At 38.1% G+C, this 20,234-nt stretch overlaps 1 protein-coding gene across 1 annotated transcript; it reads right to left on the reverse strand.

Moving 5' to 3' along the window:
- Positions 1–3,999: 3,999 nt before the first annotated feature.
- LOC107085240 (poly [ADP-ribose] polymerase 14-like) lies at positions 4,000–10,216 on the reverse strand. Its single transcript, XM_015375461.1, has 5 exons — positions 10,046–10,216; positions 6,683–7,596; positions 6,012–6,599; positions 5,566–5,705; positions 4,000–4,329 (listed from the first exon to the last, which is right to left on the reverse strand). The coding sequence occupies exons 2-5, from the start codon at positions 7,494–7,496 to the stop codon at positions 4,096–4,098; spliced, it is 1,776 nt and encodes a 591-aa protein (XP_015230947.1). The 5' UTR covers positions 7,497–7,596; positions 10,046–10,216; the 3' UTR covers positions 4,000–4,095.
- Positions 10,217–20,234: the final 10,018 nt, after the last annotated feature.

The following is a 20,234-nucleotide window of genomic DNA, read 5'->3' on the forward strand; positions in this document are numbered from 1 at the left end:
CTATAAAGTCTTCTTTATAGTCCCCGCTCTATATAGTGATTAAGGGTTTTAGGGTTTAGGGCGGCTTGTGCAAGCTCTCGCAAGTGTTCAATAGGCATTGCCTTTCGGGAGCAGGTACAGGGTTGTGCATGTAAAATTTTTTTTAAGTGGAGATGGAGGGTCTTTTCAACAATTCTCGAAAATCCTCCACAATACCTTTAATGAAGAATTTACTATGACTTTACATGTCTCTAGGCTATTTGTTCATCTTGCACTAAGCAGTCATTAATGAGCTTAAGCAATGATTTGTTGACTGTTGTGTACAGATCAGAAGTCTGTGATTTCTAACTTAGTCATGTTACTGACAAATTATCAAATCAACAAGTGATGCCATACCTTAATACAGACTTAATGTATGCTCTGTAAAAAGTCAGCATAATCACTTTATAAATGCAAACCAGTCTGCACAGAGATCAGTAAAAGGGATATAATTACAAGTTGTAGCTTCAGGCATATCCATTGGAAAATGTGTTGCAATTCCTGGAAGTTGTTGTAGATGCTTTCTATACAGTTTATCACCAATTTCGAAAGAAAACAGACAGAACTCGAGAACTCTTTCTGCCTTTATGTAAAGCAGGAGGAGACATAGACCCAAAAACTTTAACAACAGCTGTAATTACACTGACAGGTGGGTCTTTAAATGGCTTACATGACAAGCGTGTATCAATGTGCACAAGATTTGTCTTATAAGTACAAAATGAGTGTTTTGCACATTGTAGTAGACTTTTATTGGAATCTGAAAAATCAAATAGAATTTTCTTTCCATTTAATAATCTATATTACTTGGGATGAGTCTGATACAAAATTCCTACACAATATGGTAAAGTCACTTAAATTTACTTAAAGTTAGTTTATTTCGATGCAATAAAATGAGATGTATGAATTGCTTTTGCAAGGTATCATTTTTTTTAAAAAAATCAAAACTAAAATTACTGAATAAATATTTCACCAATGAGTGGCTTAAATCTGTAAACGTTAGAAATGAAAGGGAAACTGATCTAAGCGATTAAAAAACAAAGGCAAGAAAAAAACTGACAACAGAAAACCAGGAAGTTGTTTAGCCCTGACGACAAGATACTGATTTTAGAAAGAAAAAAAAATTCACCTGCAAATTGCTTGTGGATGGCTGATCCAGGGTCTGTGGTGAACTGCTGCGACTCACGGTCAGATGTAAATCTCCACCAGGAAGAATAACTTTGTGAGTTTTTCTCTGTAAAACTCTTTCTTGATCTTAAACATGAAAAACATCATAAGTCACATATCTATATTCAGAGCTGCAAATGCTTTAAAGGACATACCTTCTTTTTCATTAAAGGTGACTTTATAGATGTTTTCTCCGACCTTTTCAATAACTTCACAATCGCCTCCCCCAGAGTCTCTTCTTTTCTGAAAGTATCTCCTGACCCTTTCCTTCTCTCTGTCTGTTAGAGGCCTAGCCTCAAAATACAGGGAATGGGAAGATTCAGCCATTTTAAACTGTTTAACCAAGAGAGCACTGTCTGTGCTTGTTCCTGTTCTGAGTAAACGATATTCACTAAAGCATTAGTTTCACTTTCACCTGTTTTTCTCCTCCTCTTCCTGAAATAGAAACCTTGACACACCCAGTCACAATCCGGTAATCGCATATCGTCTGGAGAGAAATTTCCTGGCCTGGTTTGTTGAATATTTACATTGCAATGGTAAATAAATAACACACATATTTGGTTAGCATTAAATTAGTTTTTGTTTTTTGTTTTTTTACGGCAGTTTTGACTGTTGTTCACACAAATCTACATTTCAAGCCCCACCAGACATCATAGAAGGATACAAATAAGGGATAAATGCATTTGATTATCTGTTTGAAGTGCAGGCCTTCTATCTTGGGTAAAGTCCACTGTGTCCTGGGATTTCCAGAACAGGCCAAACTTCAAAAGGGATGGGTTATGATGCGGAATTGGTGTCATGTTACAGTTCCCGCCCATAAATGTTTCACTGCTTTGTGGAATCCACCTGTTCTATTTTTGTGTGCATCAAGCTAAGTGAAAAGAATATTCAAACCAATTCTTAAAGAGTATAATAAAAAATATTTCATTTTCTAAATGAATTTATAACAAGACCACTAACATGCTGATTAGGCCAGATATCACATCAGCTGTGATTTTATACAGGAGATAATTTGGCTGTTGCTCACATATGTTATTTGCAGAGCTTACTGTCAGCTGAACACCCAGGCAAATAGCAGTTTTACCTACCTGTGTGCAGGTTTATACCCTCCTACTGGTTATGATATCATGATTTCTGTATCCAGACATTTGAAAGAGATCCCTAAAGTCCTATGATCAGGGTGTGCCATTGATGCTCCTTGCAAATGTCAAAGCAAAAGGAGCATTCTCTTCATTGACGTTCATGCTCTTTCATTCAGTTTCTCTAATCCGATCTCAATTGACCCAGGTCATAATTCTTCTTTTGAAAAAATGCCACTTAGTATGATTTTTTTCATTTATGTGTGATGTATGTGTTAAGTGTTTCTGAAGAGAATGGAATAAAACTTATGGAACAGAATTTTGTCTTTTTTAACACCTCTGTTGTGAAGCTCTTTCTGATTTTCTATCTTGACAGGTGTGCTTTATTTTTGTCTGTCTTATTTACACTTTGTACAAGCCTTTTTGTACCAATGTTCTTAAAACAATCTGTCCATCAGTTATTATGAATTAGGATAATAATGAGATTTTATGCCACAATTTCAGATACAGTAATTACATATCAACTTTTATTAGAGAAAGATATAAATAACACAAATTAACTCTCAGGACATAAAGATATAACAGAAAATAAATGATTTCACAAATCACTCACAAAAGCCTCATTTCATCTCATCTAATAAAAACAATTACAGAAAATGACAACATACTAATCAGCAGGAGGGAGAAATAAACATTAATGCCATCTCATATTTCAGTTTAGAACAATAGAAAAAAAATGATACTATAATACTATTTTTTACTTATACTTGATTAAGCCTATGTTAAAGTAGTACCATTCTTACTTAAGAACTAATTTTGGATACTCTACCCACCTCTGTTCAGGCCTTTCTTATTTAAAAAAAGCTTTCAAAGCAAGATCAGCCTCCCGTCAAGGTTGGTACAAAGAGACAAATAAAGTATTTGACACAAAAACGTGAGTTAGGTTACAAACAATCAAATGATCCACTGCATTAGTTTTATTTATTTGAAGGTAATGAGGTAGTCTGGGTAAGCTTGGTTGTCGTGAAACACAACAAACATGTTGGGGCAATCCGTTCGATCCACCAGAGTATCATAATGCTCCTGGTTATTGCGAAGCGGCGGCACCTTTATGTCACTTTGACCATGGGTGTAAAGGCCCGTCAGGACTCGGGCCACAAACATTGTTTGAGTGCCATCTGTTGCTGTCTTTGAGTAGCCCACTGAGTAGCTGGCATTTACAGCAAAGTAGGTGCCATGACCATATAGCGTTGCTGTGAATGATAACAAATTAGAAGTGTTTTTATATGGGGTAAAAGAATTAATTATTAAAGATAGTTAATTATTCAAAAAAGACATCCTAAATGACAACCTACAGAGAATAACATTAAAAAATAACTTCATAACAGGTTCATTTTTGTAGGAAAGAAGCTCTTCAAGTTTGTAACAGATGAATTAAAAATACTAAAACTGCAAACCTGGCAAGCTACATTGATAATGTTGTAGCACTCAGTTTTAGATCTACACGTGTCTAGGCTTGCTTGCTTAAAGTTGGTTTGTTACCCTTGAAATGCTCTTGCTCTTTTTTTAAAAATCAAATTGGGGATTCTGACAAAACAGATGTGACAACATATGCTAAACGCAGGTCCTCCTGTACTGCCATGTCTATGCTGCTTCGCCTCTGGACCTGACATCACTTTCTTTAGTCTCAACTAAACATTCTGCCTTAACTAAAATACTGCAACATGACTGGCCATTTCCGGTTGATGTAGAACAGAAAATAGATTTTCGTGTGTCTGTAAATGTATAAATAGTGTAAAAATTAAGCTTGACTAGTCTATAAAACTATACACTCCTATTTTAATGACAGGCTAATTGAACACCCTAAGTTAAACAAATGATCATTACCATGTCTCCCAGCAAAGCTTCTGTTGAACCCCTTGGTTTTGATCGATTGGAGACTTTCCGGGTCTGTCCCGTGGTACAGAAGCCTTTCACCTGCTCCACCTTCATTTTTGTTCTTTTCCGACATGTGTTTCTTCTGCATTTCATATGCACGGCGGAGATGAATGTTTTGCAAGCGCTCAATCTGACAAGAGAGGAAAAGGGACAATAAATGATCGATGTTGAGTCATAAACCAAAATATTAATTTTAGACATTGGGGACCAATGTCCATGCTGATATTGACTGTGATCCTTGGTGTAGGAGGATGCAGTTTGGACTCAATCACCAAAGGGAAGAGTGATCCTGCCTCCCACTGTGCTTACAGAAAAATGAATATAATCGAAGCCTCTCTTTTCTTTTGTTGTGAGGCTCACACCAGAGAGACACCATGATCGATCAAAGGGTGAGTGAGCCTAATGGTATACACAGCGTTGCCTGACGTACGAACAATTAGGCAAAAAAAATGGCATACACTGGATAAGTTATGAGCATGCTGGCACACTTCAGCCAGCGGCAGAGAAATTTTATTTTGCTTAAACTATCTCGACGTATGTCAGCATATGCTCATACCTGGTCCATACGTTACAGGTAAGTTATCTGATCGTTGACATATGTTAAATGTAAGTTACTCATAAGTCATGGCATCTAGCTTATCCAAAACCTACGCATAACTTGTGCATAAGTGATGCGTAACTTATCAAGAACTTATCTCAAATGCATATAAACACAACTATTCCAGATGTATTCCAGACAACCACTGAACATGTTTCTAACTTACAGCTACTGAATAATAGCGTGTTAGAATTGTTGATAATTAGGGCTGGGTAAAAAAAATCGATTTAATCGATTTTGAATCGATTCCTTTACATTTTTGCAAATTGATGTCTAGGGAATGATATTGATTAGTTTTATAGTGACGCACGTGACATTCACATTCAAATGAGGAGGAAAGATGCTCTCTGCATTACTTTAACCCAGGCAGCTGCAAATATAGCCAATAGGTTGACTGATGACATTAACAAATGGGGGCTGACCAGCAAACACCCTGTAGTTGTAACAGGCAATGCTGCAAACTTTGATTTTCTGTCCTAACATACAGCCAGTTGGGCATGAGTTCACAGAAAGATTTATGACAGTCTGAATACTGTTTGTTTAAACAGTTTTTTTGCGACCCTTACTGGACTTTGTATAGAGTATATCATTATTGCACAACATTAATAAAAGAGTCTTCTGAAACTGCTTATTAATAATTGCTTAAGTCTGCTATTAAATAATTTCTTCTGTATGCCTTACACAATTATTATAAATGCCTATAATTAGTAGCCATTTGTGTGTGACATAATGATGTGGCACACACTAAAATGAGAAAAAAACTCTCACCTTGAGAATGGTTTTGTTGTTGGCTGTTTTGTTGAAGTCCTGCTGGACAGTTTGGTACTCTGCAGAGAACCGATCCACCAGCACTTCTTTTAAGTTTTCATTACTAGACATATTGTCCCAGTACAGGGGAAAAGTAAAATCTAAAAAGTGTCACAGATGAAATTGATGGAAATTAGAAACACATAAGAATTAATGTTAAGCAAAGTTAATATCTATAATGATATAATCTAACCAATAACCTGGACATTTGTTCATATTGTACTAAAACACAAAGCAGAAATGCAGAAGAATGGTAAAAACAGAGCTGTCTGTAATTAAAAGGTAAAAAAGTGCTATAGTGCAGCTCATTTTTTCACTGAAAAGGTTTGTATTTAATCTTATTTGGTCTGCTAAAACTTAAATAAAGTAACCATTTAATCAATACAAATTTATTTTACTTCTTTTACCTGGCAAATTCTCAAGTCGTTTCAGCTTGGCCACCTGTCCAGTTATATTACCTATAGCCTCCATCCTTTGTAGATTCACACTCCATGTAGACCCCTGTGCATCTACTATACCTTTTGTGATGTTAGGTTTTTCCAGATTAAAATTGGCCGATTTCGGGAGTCTCTCCCATTCTCCATTTTGTCCCAGAATACACCAGGCTACACGACAGTACAGGTTGTCCTCTTCTTTGACTCTCATTTCTTTCCTAAGGGGAGTGATGGTTCGGAGCATTTGCTCCACCTGGTTGACCCCAGCCTTCATCCCACTCACTGTCAAGCCATTGCGGTCGTTCTGTACATACAAACCCTGAGTCTCTACTAGGTCCATCAAACTCTTTATGTCATTCTGGGTGAGGTCTTCCAGTTCTTGAGGAAGGAAGGTTTTTGTTGAGCTGTGAGCTTGGTACAGATTCTTCATTTTTGTTATGGCCTCATCAACATTTTTTCTTTGAAGACCCACAAAGAGGAAGGAGGACTGAAGACTGGTTGTTTTTTTAGGAAGAGGAAGGAAGCTACTGGTTTGATAAATATATCGTCTTGGAGCTGACACTGCAAATGAAGTAAAAGATGATTCGTTAAATACAGCAAGAAAACATTAAGAGACTGTTAGTACCCCAGCAGAAGGTGCCTACCTTGCCGTTCCTTGATAAGAACCTGACTGGAACTCTCAACCAGCTCCTTGCTCACTTTACCGTCTGCCTGGAAGTACTGCAGAGCTCCCGGGCCATCTAAAATCCACTTTTCTAATATCAGACTTGCTAGCCCAGACCTAAGAGCCTTATGGGCCTCCTGAACATGGCGCCGGGGACCAGAGATAACAACACATGGGTTTGGAAGATGGGAAGGTTTAACATTAGCTTTTGTTTGCTTAAACTTGATCAGTTCTTGTATTTTTTCAAAGCAGTCAACCATTTCAGGATGTTGCAGGTTCAGCACTTCTTTAGTAGAAACCTGATTCACCAGGTAATCCTGAAGAACATCTCTGAGCTTCTTCACGGTTTCAGTGTAGCCCAATAGACGTACTTTGGCCACTGTGGCTGCACCTTGGCAAGGGATGAAGCTAAAGTCCACCCTGAGCTCACTGCGGTTTAGATCTTTCTTGGCTTGTGTGAGGGTTTCTTTTATTCTGTCTATATCTGGAGGGATGGCAGCAGCACCTTGGAGCTTCTCAATTTCCACACTCAGATCCCCCACTACTGCTGCCTGAGCTTCATCAAGGTCATGAGGGTACATACTAAAGAGGGCAAAGTCCAACCCAACCTGTATGAACACAGGATTCCTGAACTGTTGTTGAAAGAGGTTCTGGTACTTACATATGGCATTGCTGGCTTTAATAAAGTTAATCAAATCCTGAGGGAGCCTGATCCTCCTCTCTAGTTCTTTAGTACTCAGTCCATCATGTCTAGCAAGACTTATCTGTGCAGCCATACTGTGACCTTGAAACATGATTGCATCTGTCTTATACAGATGTTGTTGCTTGTGTGGTGCAGATGATCTATTCTTTTAACCCAAGGCTGAACTCCTCCTCCCTGTGATGGGGCTCCTTCTAAAAATGAAACAAAACCAGAGTGTTGCCATTACCTGTTTTATTCACAGCAAACAAAACAGTTATTTATACCAAAATTATTATTTCTGATAGAAAATAAGACAGGCATCTCTTAAAAGATAAAAAATATATACTTTTTCACAGTGCTTTATTTTTTGTTTACTTTATATGCAATATTTAAATGATTTATTATAAAAATCTTATAGCAATAAAAAAAAATTTGTGAACTTCAGCAATGAGTCCTCGCTGTTATTGAAGAAGGACAACAGTGAAGACGGATGCAGGAGTTTGCCCTTCAACTGCTGGTTCAAACCTCAGCTCTGGCTTTCAGTGCCATTGTGTCCTTGTGACAGACAATTCACCAATACTGTCTACCGATGAGTGGCTGGTGGCGCCAGGGTATGGCAGCCTCGCTTCTATCTGTGAGCCCCAGGGCAGCTGTGGGTACAATGTGGCTTTCCACCATCAGTGTGTGCATGAATGGGTGAATGAATACATGCAGTGTAAACAGCTTTGGTCAAGCCTCCTGACCTAAACACTATATGAGAACAGGCTTTTTACAAAAGACTTGTTTTCATGTTTCCATAAGTTTTTTGAAAATTAATCACTAGCATAATGACCCAGCTGGGTCACTTTTAAGATTTTATATTTTTCATGATCATAAGATCAGAGCTAAATTTTGCAAGTCTATGAATCTGTTTTGGCTTACAAGTTACAGGGCATCAGAAAGTATTAACATCTCTTCATCTTTTCACATGTTCATAATGGCATCATTACTTGTACTGGATAAAACATATTTTTACACAAGATATCTTTAAATCTGAAGTCCCTTAATAGGACAGGCCTGTCCTATTTGGAGGAGGCCTCGTGGAAGGCCCTGGACACTCTGGAAGGACTATGTCTTTGAGCAGGCCTGGTGTCGCCTTGGTGTCTCCCCGGAGCAGGCTGCACAGCCTGAGTATAATCTGACATTAGTGATCGCAGATCTGGTTCCCTTTGAGCCATATTTTATAATTAATTTTGAATTAACTGAATGGAGTAGAATTTCTTATAGCAGCTAGAATGTTATGCCAAATTTCTGTTCCCTTGACTGATAACACCTGCTGACTAAATGCTATGTGTCTGTTAGATTTTAGACAGTCACTTCTAGTAGATGCTCTATTTACCTTTCCGCTACTGTGGAATTTAAGCTTAATAAACTCTCCAGAGGTGGCAAAGTGAGTCCCTTTAAAACATTAAATATTGAACTGGCAATTTAAATTTTTCGGAAATTTTCAAAACTTAAAATATTGTATTTTCATAGATGAGACCACAATGAAAATACAAAGGCTTTCTATCAAATGTTTATAAAGTGTTTTTGAAACGTGATTCTATTGCTTTTAAGGTTGTCAAGTTTGTCAAGACCACTTGAACAGTATTCATAATGTGAAAACCAGTTATGCAATCAAGAAAACATTTTAGCAGTGTTTTCTGGCAGTGATGACCTGATTTGTCTGAATATATATAAATTAAAATGAACAATTATGGATTATTTGTTTTCAATAACCCTTAAACATAAAGTAGAGTCCAAGCTAACTCCATTTTAACTTCCTTTCCTTTCAAAAAGACATATAGCAATATATATATATATATATATATATATATATATATATATATATATATATATATATATATATATATATATATATGTATCACTTGGTTATGGTGCTCCATTATGTACCACACAATTTGAGATAAAATTGAGCTAAATACACATTTTGGAATAGGGTTGTTACTTGTCAAAATAACAGAATTAAGTTGAGTTTAGTGTATAATTTTAGCCTATTTAAACAAGTTAAGGATTTTCAACCCCTTACTGATAATTTACCTTCTGTTAAATATTCAAGTCTGATAGAGTTACTGTCCTCTAGGGGGCGCTCCTTAAAAGAGAAATATTTTTCCTCTTTGGTTTCAGGTCTGCCTCAGTGCCAAAGCCAGGATGTTTAGCAACTCTTAAGCCACCAAATAAAGAGTACCATCTCAAAGTGTCACTTGCTTTTTCTCTGTCTCCCCTTATTTAGGGTCAATGTAACAGGTCTTTTTCTGTCATTAGAAAAGTTGAAAATAAACATATTTCATCAAGTAGATTAAAACTGTGATGTTTACTAAGAAAATTTATTATTTATGCAAAATGGGATAACTTAACTTCCTGTCTATTGAAGGATAATATGATCCTCCCCACCTAAGGATGATGATCATCCAACCAAGTCGTTATAAAAGCATTTTGTACAAATTACACATTACCTTCATATCAACATTATTCCTATGCTTTGTGTCAGAGATGATTTGCTTGACTCACCTCTCAAACATCTCAAGAATATGTAACCCAAACACAGTTAGCATTGGTCTGTCACTGCTGCTCTATTTTAAAACTGGTGAGAGGTTTGCTATGTTTTTAAATTTAGCTTACCAAGTTTGTCTCCTGATTTTCCAGTCCCTCCCCTCAAGTCTCTGCTGTTCCAGTTTGTCTCATTTAAATCTAGATAACAATGACTGCTAAAATTCATCTGTTTTACCAAAACTTATAAGTTCTTCTAAAATACTTTCACCATTGCCTGAGCTACACTCTGGTATACTGATCTCACATAACATATCAGGTCAGTTTCAGTTTCATTTACGACACCCAGGCATTTATTGCACTGACACTCCCAGACACACTCTTTTTTTTTTAAGGCAACATGTCTTTGCATGTTTTGTTTTTCAAAGCATTTACAAATGAAGTGAACAATATATTTTAAATTAATGTCTTATTTTCTATCATTGATGTAATGACACCATAATTTTATTTGGTAAATCAAAGGGGAATTCTTTGTAAAGCTGTGTTTATGCAATTATTCATTTTGTTTGAAAGAAGACTAATCCTGTTTTAATCTTTTGAAGTGTCTTCAAAACAGGTTTTTCTGGTAATGCACAGTACTAGGAATTTGACTTTTCTTAGACTTTCCAAATGTGTGAGACCTGCTGTTAGATATGGTTTAAAATATTGAAATTTTGCATTCTTCCACAGAATTCTTATGTTTCCTCATCTAATCTCCAATAAGCTGAAACAACTAAGCTGAAGCTTTAAATATAAAATATGATAGATTAACATACTGTATTAAACTGACATGTTGTGCTGTCATAGCAAACCACTAGATGTCACACTAAGATAACAAAAAACTGTCGCAACACAAAGACACAACAATAATAGTAGAGCTCAGGAGAGCTTATAGATGAAGTCAACAGCATCCTGGATAGCTACTGACACCTCTTAATGTTGAGCAAAACAATGAAAGCTTATAATGAAGACTTTTTTTCTAAGCATTCGAAATTATATTGTATTTCTCTTGCAATCTTCCTGGCAAGTATCTATTTGCTTGTTAACAACTATAAAAGGGAAAAGTTTAAGGCATTCTACATTCTACTCCAATATATTTCGAAGAAGCTGATACTTGCTTGTTCCTTTTGGCTCAGTTTTGTAATCCGCTGTTGTCATTCTTGTTTCTTGAATATGCAATCTCAACAGGGGAGACAGCAGAACCGTAGGACTGAATTTGGACACCAATGTTTTAAAGATTTAATGACTTTCCACAAATGTGAGAAATTCAGGGCAGACATTATTTTTAGTTGCATGTTGCATGTGGTTAGGATTTTCAGAAGGACTTGTTCTCAAATCAGAGTTATAGTTTCTTTTTGGTAATAGATTCAACCTTAAATCTTTATTCCAAAGTGTGAGGAGTTTCACACTTTGGAATAGAAAGACTTTCCTTTTTTCTTTTTGGTTTTTCTTTAAGAAATAATAATCAAAATAGCTGTTCTTATTTTTGTGGCATTTTATTTTTTCTGCTAAAAAAAAAAAAAAGAAAAAAGGATACCAGAACATCTCGCCTGTTCAGCCAGGCCAACAACTCCCCTTTCAGAGGCATAGACCAGTACTGCAGGCTAACAAATAACCCAAACGATCATCCTTAATGTCACTGTGAAACCATACTGTAATTTTGTTAAGAAACTTGGCTGCAAATGTACAATTAATATGCAGGGAGAAATGTAAAAAAAAAAGCACCCTCTAGAGTAAAAAGTATGTATACTGGACATTGTTGGTGAAATAAGGCAGGAGGGCAAGTCAGACTGAGAATAGCCTGAGAGTGAGGGAGGAGATGAGGGAGGCTAGGCCAAGAGCTAAATGAACGAATCTTGAATGATGATTGGCTCAAGAGGAGGTGCAGTCCCGACGTTGATTGGCTGAAACTTGAGAGAGGGACATTGCAGGTGGTCCAGGTGAAGCTGATAGCCATCTGCTAGATTTTTGCATCAGCTTCATTTCAACCTGGAGAGATTCATACAGAGAAAAGCTGCAATCAGAAAAGTTTGATTGACATGAATAAAATAGGTTCTTTGGCAATCGGGCCCCGGCAGAAGACTTTGATCATATGGATCTATTTTCGTTAAGGATTAAAGTAGTCTTTCCTAAAAAAAAAAAAAGGGCCCGAAGTCGAGCTTGGAGACTAGGACCTCAAGCGAGGGAGCTATGGCATAGAAATTAGAGGAGAGGCAGAGCAGCGCAGTTGATGGCACTGACAGGAGAGAGGCTGATAGAAAGAGAGCGCAGTGGGATGCACCGATAAAGACAGGGGTAGATAGAGAAAGACTAATCAAGACAAAAGGTGAAATCGGTTCACTCCGTATATCTGGATGCACCACTGATACTGAAGATGATGATAATGATGATAAAGAATATGATCAAAGCTGGTTGAGTGATAGTGTGTTGGATGAGTGTGTGTCGACGGACTGAGACCCTTTGGGCCACCAGTCAATGCTGATCGTCCTACCTAAAGGGTAAGAGAGGGTTGAGTTTCTAACAAGATGGAAAGGTGTGGACAGATGCGAGGATCGGTGAACAAGCTGTTGGAGTGATGAATATTTAAAGTAACTTTAAAAAGCAGATTCTACAAATAATATTAGAGAAAGTTGAAAAACTGAACTGCGGGATAAAAGGAGGGGCTAGGAATCGTGAACAACCATGCTAGGAAACGTACCCCTACACTCATATGAAAATGAATCGGATAAGCGGAGTGAATGACCCATAGTAAACGAAAGGGAATTCTATTCCAGCTTGAGAGTCGGCTGGACCAGCAAGCAGCCAGGGTATACAGAGAAACTCTCGAAGGACTGGTGGAATTTAATGTGGTGGAATGGAGCAGATTGTCAGGTTTATTCAATGATGATTATAAAATTAATGCATGTGCATATGGAACTATAAAAAATGAGATGCTTAACTCTGTTTACTGAGAAACTGTCATGCAACTTTGGTAGAAAACTGCTGATGTTTGTGCAAGGATAATCACAGTTATCGGGAACCGCTCTATTCTGTGATTCAATCAAGAGGAGTATTTTGTCCTATGACCCGATCAATTGCCTTGTCAGAACAACACTATTCTGTAACCCACCCCATGTGTTATGATCTGCTAATAAAAAGGCTTCTGCTGAGTAAACCCACCAGAGAGCAAATGTGACTGAACGCGGCTCTCTCCTCCTGCAGAAGCTAAAAATCCCTATTCTGTGCGGACTCAGTTTCTTTTTACTAAACCTGCAATTTTGAACGTAACACAGATCATCGCTTACAATCTCAGAAATGTCCTCTGCGTATTCCCGCAAGAATAAATATGAAGAGGTTGCGTCATTGCGATTGCTAGCATTAAACTCTACATACTTAATAACCTACAAGATGGGAAACGGAGATGCTCTGTGATGATAACTGCAATGAGGGGCTGTAGCCATACAGCCGGCTGCGATGCTCTGAGGGACTGAGGATGCAATGCACCCGCCAAGATGCACAGGCCATCATGTGCTGAGTGCATGAGGCACCCACTGTGAAGTGCTAAGGTCACAATGTGCCCATCGTGATGCGTTGAGGGCACGATGTGCAGCCATGAAGGCTCTACAGGAGGAAAAATACAGGGACTACAGAAATGAGTGTCCAGTTTTACTCACGACTAGGTTTAATAACAAAAGAGAAATAATTAACATTAGTCCATCAGTCTAAATTCACTAAGACATCAATTTAATCTATTGAAAAATGGGCCTTTTACAAAGCATCCACGTAAAAAATATGCCATTTTGTTTGAAACTGTCTTCTAATCATCAATTCACAACTTTCTGGGGTTTGACATGATAGTAGACAGAAGGCCAACAAACACCCTGTTACTTCTATACGTCACAGTCAACTTTCTCTCTGCTTTTTTATTTTTAAAGTTGTTCTAGTCTTAAATTTAGACAAATGTGTATCTGAATGTTTTAGGGAAGATCTATTTTAGATAGGAAAAACGGATGTAACTGCTGTAAAAGCATCAAGCTTTTTTGCTACAATTTGATTTATAAACATATTTGATGTTGTCTAAAGTAGGTTTATAAAGGATTCAGTCTCGTTTCAGATCACTTGATTTCTAAAAGCTGCATTAGCTAAAGGAAAATGTCCTAATCTTAAGCTGAAGAAGAAGTTTGCTTTGAAACAAAAAAATTGGAAAATATTTAAGCAATACATGAATGTTATCTGATTGGCAACACAATGTAGGATCTTTGCCAAAGCTTTGATTTCGGCCCACAGCTGTCGAGCATACAATAGATAACGAAATCATTCCACCTGTGGGTTGGTTTTAATACATCACTGCATGGAGAAGCTCCTTCCTTTATAGCAGGAAGGACATAAAAGGAAGAGGAAGCCCCACGTCATTCTCCGGAAGACCGGACTGGCAAAGCAGCTTTGAAAGATTGTTTACATGCTTGGGTTTAGTTGTGAAAAGAAAGAAGAAAACTGATGGAAGATAACATCTGAGGGTTAAAAAGGGTTTTTTGTTTCCCAGAACAGTAGTCAGTAGGTTTTGTTTAAATGGAAAAAAAAAAAAAAAGATAAATGCTGCAATCAGTGCATCATAATTCTGAGCTGAGTAGTTACTTGCAACACTATCAGTGAGAGCTCTGGTAGTGCAAGCTCAGCAGAGTTCTCTATCAGAACGCAGTTTAAGAGGCTCTAACAAGACCAGAGCCAGTTGCTGTTGTAAGGTGTGAGGTAATATTTGTTTGTGTTGACACTTTCACAAGGTGGATAGAGAACTACCCCCTCCAAATCTTTTAATAATGAGGACTTTTGGAGTGCAGCTAAGAAATTGTAGATTAAACAATCCAGAGAAAAGCAGGATGGGTGCTTTTTCTTTTTGGGAAAATAAAATCCCAGATGGGGTTATTGTACGATTTTGATTTAAAAGTAGTTTCTTCTTTTCATTATGATCACATTAGAGTCTGATTAAAAACAGGATGGATGACACTTCGAGCTGGAACTGGACAAAGCTATACCATTTCTTATGCATATGGCCAAGAGCAGCAGATTAGCTGGGTCAACTTTTATAAACATGGCTGATATTATGTTATGTGGGACAGCAATGAGCAATCCCTTTTTAGATCTCACTGCAAATGGAAAAAATATAATTTAACACGAGACAGCAAGAAGCAAATTGAGTCAAATGAAAAAAAAAACATCTCAACTTGTTGAGAAATAGCAGTTTCCTCTTTCTAAAGAAAATAATGGAGAAGAGAATTAAGGGAGATTGCTATGCAACATCCTTTAAACTAATTTTAAAAATCAAAATGACAAAAAAAAGCTGATGATGAAAAAAAATAACTGACCCTAGTTCACTTTTACCACTGAAGCCATCAGAGGGGTCTTGCAGGTAAAAGAACTACAACTTAATGTATTACAAGCAAAATACGTATATATTTTGTACCTGTATATTATAACCAAGAGGTTTGTATGAAATATGTAGAAAGTTTGTTGGTGGGCTCCAATTAATCAGTATGACTTTTACATATTTCCCATGTTAAGCACAATCTGGGGCCACTGCATAAAATACATGTATATATTGAAAATTAAACTTTATTTTTGGACTTTATTGCGGCTGCTGAAAATGACACAATTATAAACATGGCATTTAATAATGATCATGGATATAATATCAAAACCTACATTAGTCAGTTAAATCAGCACTGTCATAGAACAATTTGCAACATTTGCAACATACCATGGATTGCATGCCAACAGAAAAATATGGCGAGACTTCGGCTCTAACTTCAAACCAGATTGAAGGGGACCGTGAGCTTGTCGCTCTGCGACAGGAAAGAGAGTCACTAGAGCACACCCTCGATAAGGTAATGCGAAAACTCCTGTCACTGGAAGATGCACTGCTCAAATAGGAAATAGCAAATTTGATGGAAAAACATCACCAAGAAAAGGAGGACTTCAAGAAACACTATGTAACCAAATGCTGTGACTGGAACATCTTCAAGGCTGCAGCAACATATGACAACTTATTAAATTTAATGAGTATGCCATGACTGTGCCAGCCTACAGAACATAAAAAAATGCATTGAGGATGTCAGCATCAGAAAGAACATCCCCACCAAGGTAGGCCCCAGGGTCTCATAACATACCTGGGCGGGTGTATAAGGAGTGTGCAGATCAGCTGGCTGGTGTCCTTACAGACATTTTTAACACCTCGCTGGATCAATCCGTAATGCCAGCATGCTTCAAGTCTTCCACCATTATTCCAGTCCCATAGAAGCCTCAGGTCACCTCACTCAATGATTACCGGGTTGTCGCACTGACTCCAATCATGACGAAGTGCTTTGAAAGGCTGGTTAAAGAACACATTGTCTCCAGTCTGCCGCCAACATTCGACCCGTTCCAGTTTGCCCTACTGACGAAACCGCTCCACTGAGGAGGCCATCTCTGTTGCTTTGCACCTGAGCCTGGCACACCTGTAGGAGAAGAACACCCATGTGTGGATGCTGTTCCTGGACTTCATTTCAGCTTTCAACACCATCATCCCACAGCATCTGATGGGCAAACTGAAACAGCTGGGATTCAATACACCCCTCCGCAATTTGCTGCTAGACTTCCTCACCAACAGTCCTCAGTCAGTCCGGGTCGGACAGAACACCTCTGATGTCATCATCCTAAGCACAGGGTCCCCTCTGGGCTGCGTCCTGAGCCCCCTGCTGTTCACCCTGATGACACATGACTGCGTCCCCAGGTTCAACACCAATCACATCGTGCAGTTTGCAGACGTCACCACAGTGGTGGGCCTCATCAGAGACGAAAACGCCCTGGACTACAGAGAGGAGGTGGAGCAGCTAGTGGACTGGAGCAAAGATAACAGCCTGATCCTGAACGTGGAGAAGATGAAGGAGATCATCTTGGACTTCAGGAAGAACCGGCTCAACCATGCTCCACTGGTCATCAACAGCTCAGCTGTAGAGGAGGTCAATAGCACCAAATTCCTGGGAGTGCATATCACAGACACCCTCACCTGGAATGTAAACACAGCCTCACTTGTCAAAAGGGCACAGAAGCACATGTACTTCTTGTAGAGAATAAGGAGAGCCCACCTGCCCCCACTCATCCTCACCACCTTCTACAGAAGAAAAAAAATAATGTTAGAACTGTAACTATACAGTCATATGTTTACATTACTGTTTTTCATCAAAAAAAATTTTTGCCCTGCTGCTTACCTTATTAAGGCTGCACTTTAAAAAATGAAATGTTCCAGAGTGCTGTTCTTAAAAATTATTTTTTTTTGTTTACTCTTGTCTATACAAAATGACAAAATAAAATCTGTCCAAGTCTCTAAGTCTAAACATTTGAAACTTGTATAAGAGTTCTGTTTTTATTGTGTTCTGGTAACTTGAACGGTTTAACAGTTTCCTCAAATTGATTGAGTTAAAAAAAGTTGGGACAACTAAAAAATATTAATTTTTGGGGATTAAAGAAATTAGAAGGTTAAGAGATAAGAATAATAATGTTAGGAATCCAGTTTGTGTGGGTTGTGTCTTTGTGTTGTTCTCTCCCTCCACCACCAGGTTGCGCCCTGTTCTCGTTGGTCCTCCCACATACCTGCAGCTGTTTGGCTCATTACTGAGGATTATTTGAGCGGTGGACTGTCACTACCTCGATGCCAGAGTGTTTGCCAGTTTTGGGTACTCTAGCCAAGCTGTGTTTTGCTGAGTCTAACTGAGTCTTTGTTTTTCGCCGAGCCAAACCTTGTTTTTTTTTTGTCTTTGCCTTTTCGGAAGGAAGCCTTCCTGCAAGCTGGATGTTTGTCCTTCTTCCCCTGGAAGGATTGTTTGAGCCTCACACTGAGCAGGGGATTAATCTCCACAAGTTCAGTTCAAGTCCTCCTGAATTCCCAAGTGACAGTCCGCTCAATAGCTCCTCAGGATCCAACCAAGTCTAAACCTGTCCGCAGTCCAACAAGTCTCTACCTCTGGATAAACCCACACTAACTGGATTCTGGGAGAAGAGGTCTTCTCAACCAACCTGTTGAGTCCTGTTTTCTCTGTCTCTCCAGTCATCGCTCAAAGTTCCCACGGATCCTGAACTAAACACCGATACTTCCCTTCCCTCTTCCAGTTCCGGTTCACCAGCACACTGAGTTTCCTGAATCCTACCCCCGCTGTCCTTATCAATAAACCTGTTCAAACTTTTACCCTGGTTCTCTGCATGTGGGTCAGATCTTAAGAAAATCATGATAAATAAACTCGATCTTAGTTACACCTCTATCTTGGTATAAAGATTTATTTACATAAAAATGTTCTCAAACAAATGTGCTGTTTTTTTGCTGGGAACAATATAATCTCAGATAACAACTGCAAATCCACTATTACAGTCTTTTAATTATTGCTCTTCGGTTTCAAGAGAGAGAGAAGTGGCAGGCTGTTTGGTCTCTTCATGTGGTTTATTAAACTACATTCAAACACTGACATTATAATATTATAGCGATACTGAAGGATAAATATCTGTGATTGCTGTCAAGTAGACTCGTTTAATATTATTTTTCAGTTGCATGTGTTATTGGAAAAAGTCTAGGGCTTATATCAGAAAAAAAGAATTTGGTGTTTTTCATGTAAACTGCATTTATTGATCCTTGCCAGAGAGAACAGATAGAGTCTCTGCCAATGTTTTGATGAGACAAAGATTTGAACAGGGATGAGTTTCACATACAAAGTGGACCTATTTATATTACCACACACAGAACAGTTGGTGATATAACCTTGAAAAAAAGGAGTTTAGCTTCTCAGGTTGGAGTTTGTCTACAAATTGAATTTTAAAAACTCGCTTCTCGTCCCTAGCAAGAACATTAGCACCTAGAATAAGTAAAAACATTGAAGTGTTTGTGCTCAGCAGCCGACCAATTAGGGAACCTTGATTCAGATGTAAGCTTAACATATGTGAATGTTTACAGATTAACAAATCATAATTTCTGTATAGCTTATCATACACTGTACCTTACAGAGAATCCAATCATACCGGTCGATTTCAGCTGCCACAGTGGTGTTTCTTTGAACCTGTATCATTACCTGGTTTGCTCCTGCTGTGGCAACAGTATATTCTCCTTTACACCTGTTAAACCCAGTGGTATTAGAATGGGACCATCAGTAGTATCGGTATTTTTCTAAGACAATTATAACAGTCAGTCATCTTTTGTCCTGAAAGTTTAAAAAGGTCAATTCAGATATATAACAAAGGAGAAAAAAAATGTGCAGTGAATCAAACAGAGGCAATCTTTTCTTTTTTTTCTTCGTTTCAATTTAAACATTTCTTTGTATCTTTTTTTTTTTTCTTTGTTTCAATTTAAACATATCTTTGTAAGGAACCATTTTGTTGACCTCAGATTCAAGCTCTTCTTTCTTTCCCTACTTTTTTAAATTTTTTTTTTATTGGAGGGATATTTTGAAACCTAATATATGTTACAAAATCACTGCTGAGGAAATTAACCAATCATTGTATTTGGGGTGAAAAGTTGTGTGGAAATGGTTGCATGTGTGACATCCTGATCTAATAGCACACAATGTTGTACCCTGTTGGCTTATGTCTTCCCCGAATCTAGTCTCCAGTGGGTGCTGCTGCTAGATGAGGTCACGACATCAGAGCCTCCAAGGATCTCGGCTCCCAGTGTTTCTTCCCTCTCATCTGTTTCAAACTCCTGCTCGCAGATGGGATCACTCACAGCACCTCGAAAGAAAACTTTGGTTTTCTGACACTGAAGGAGTTTTCCAGCTCAGCAACAGCTTATTGCATGGGGTGGTGTGAGCTAATCTTTAAGATAATCTAGCATCCCTTTTTTGGTTATGGAAATACTATCACCTTTTTTTTTTTTGTTAACCTAAATCCACCAGGAAATGTTATCACAAATTCTTCCTCCCACCAGCTGTAAGATTTTATAACCATCACTGTTCCCAACAACCTCAATACGTTGTAACAATCAGGCTGATTTTTGCAGTTTCTGTCTTAGCCAATTAAAAGTATTGTGGAGGATTTTTGTACATTTTTTAAAAGACATATGCACAAGCCTATTTCTCCTTGAGCACGCTCTGTTTAAAAGCTTCTGTTCTAAAAGCTCATACTTAGTGTATCCGAACGTCCACCCTAATAAAGTTGGACTATGAAGTTGACTTTATAGAGAACTCAGATAACTGACCGTTTGGACAGCCCGTTGGTCACGTCACTCCTCCTCCACAGCGCCGTGCCTGCGCCATCTTTGTTATCAGTCACCGCTGTCGGGTAGCGAAAG

This window comes from Cyprinodon variegatus, unplaced genomic scaffold (assembly GCF_000732505.1).
Source record: "Cyprinodon variegatus isolate N-32 unplaced genomic scaffold, C_variegatus-1.0 Scaffold119, whole genome shotgun sequence".
Classification (NCBI taxonomy): Eukaryota; Metazoa; Chordata; class Actinopteri; order Cyprinodontiformes; family Cyprinodontidae; genus Cyprinodon; species Cyprinodon variegatus.

Coding starts and splice junctions, on each gene's coding strand:
- LOC107085240 (XM_015375461.1), bottom strand. CDS start 7,496: ATGTTTCAAGGTCACAGTATGGCTGCACAGATAAGTCTTGCTAGACAT. Junction 6,600..6,682: donor TCTTATCAAGGAACGGCAAG/GTAGGCACCTTC, acceptor CTTCATTTGCAG/TGTCAGCTCCAAGACGATAT. Junction 4,330..5,565: donor ACAACAAAACCATTCTCAAG/GTGAGAGTTTTT, acceptor CTCTCTTGTCAG/ATTGAGCGCTTGCAAAACAT.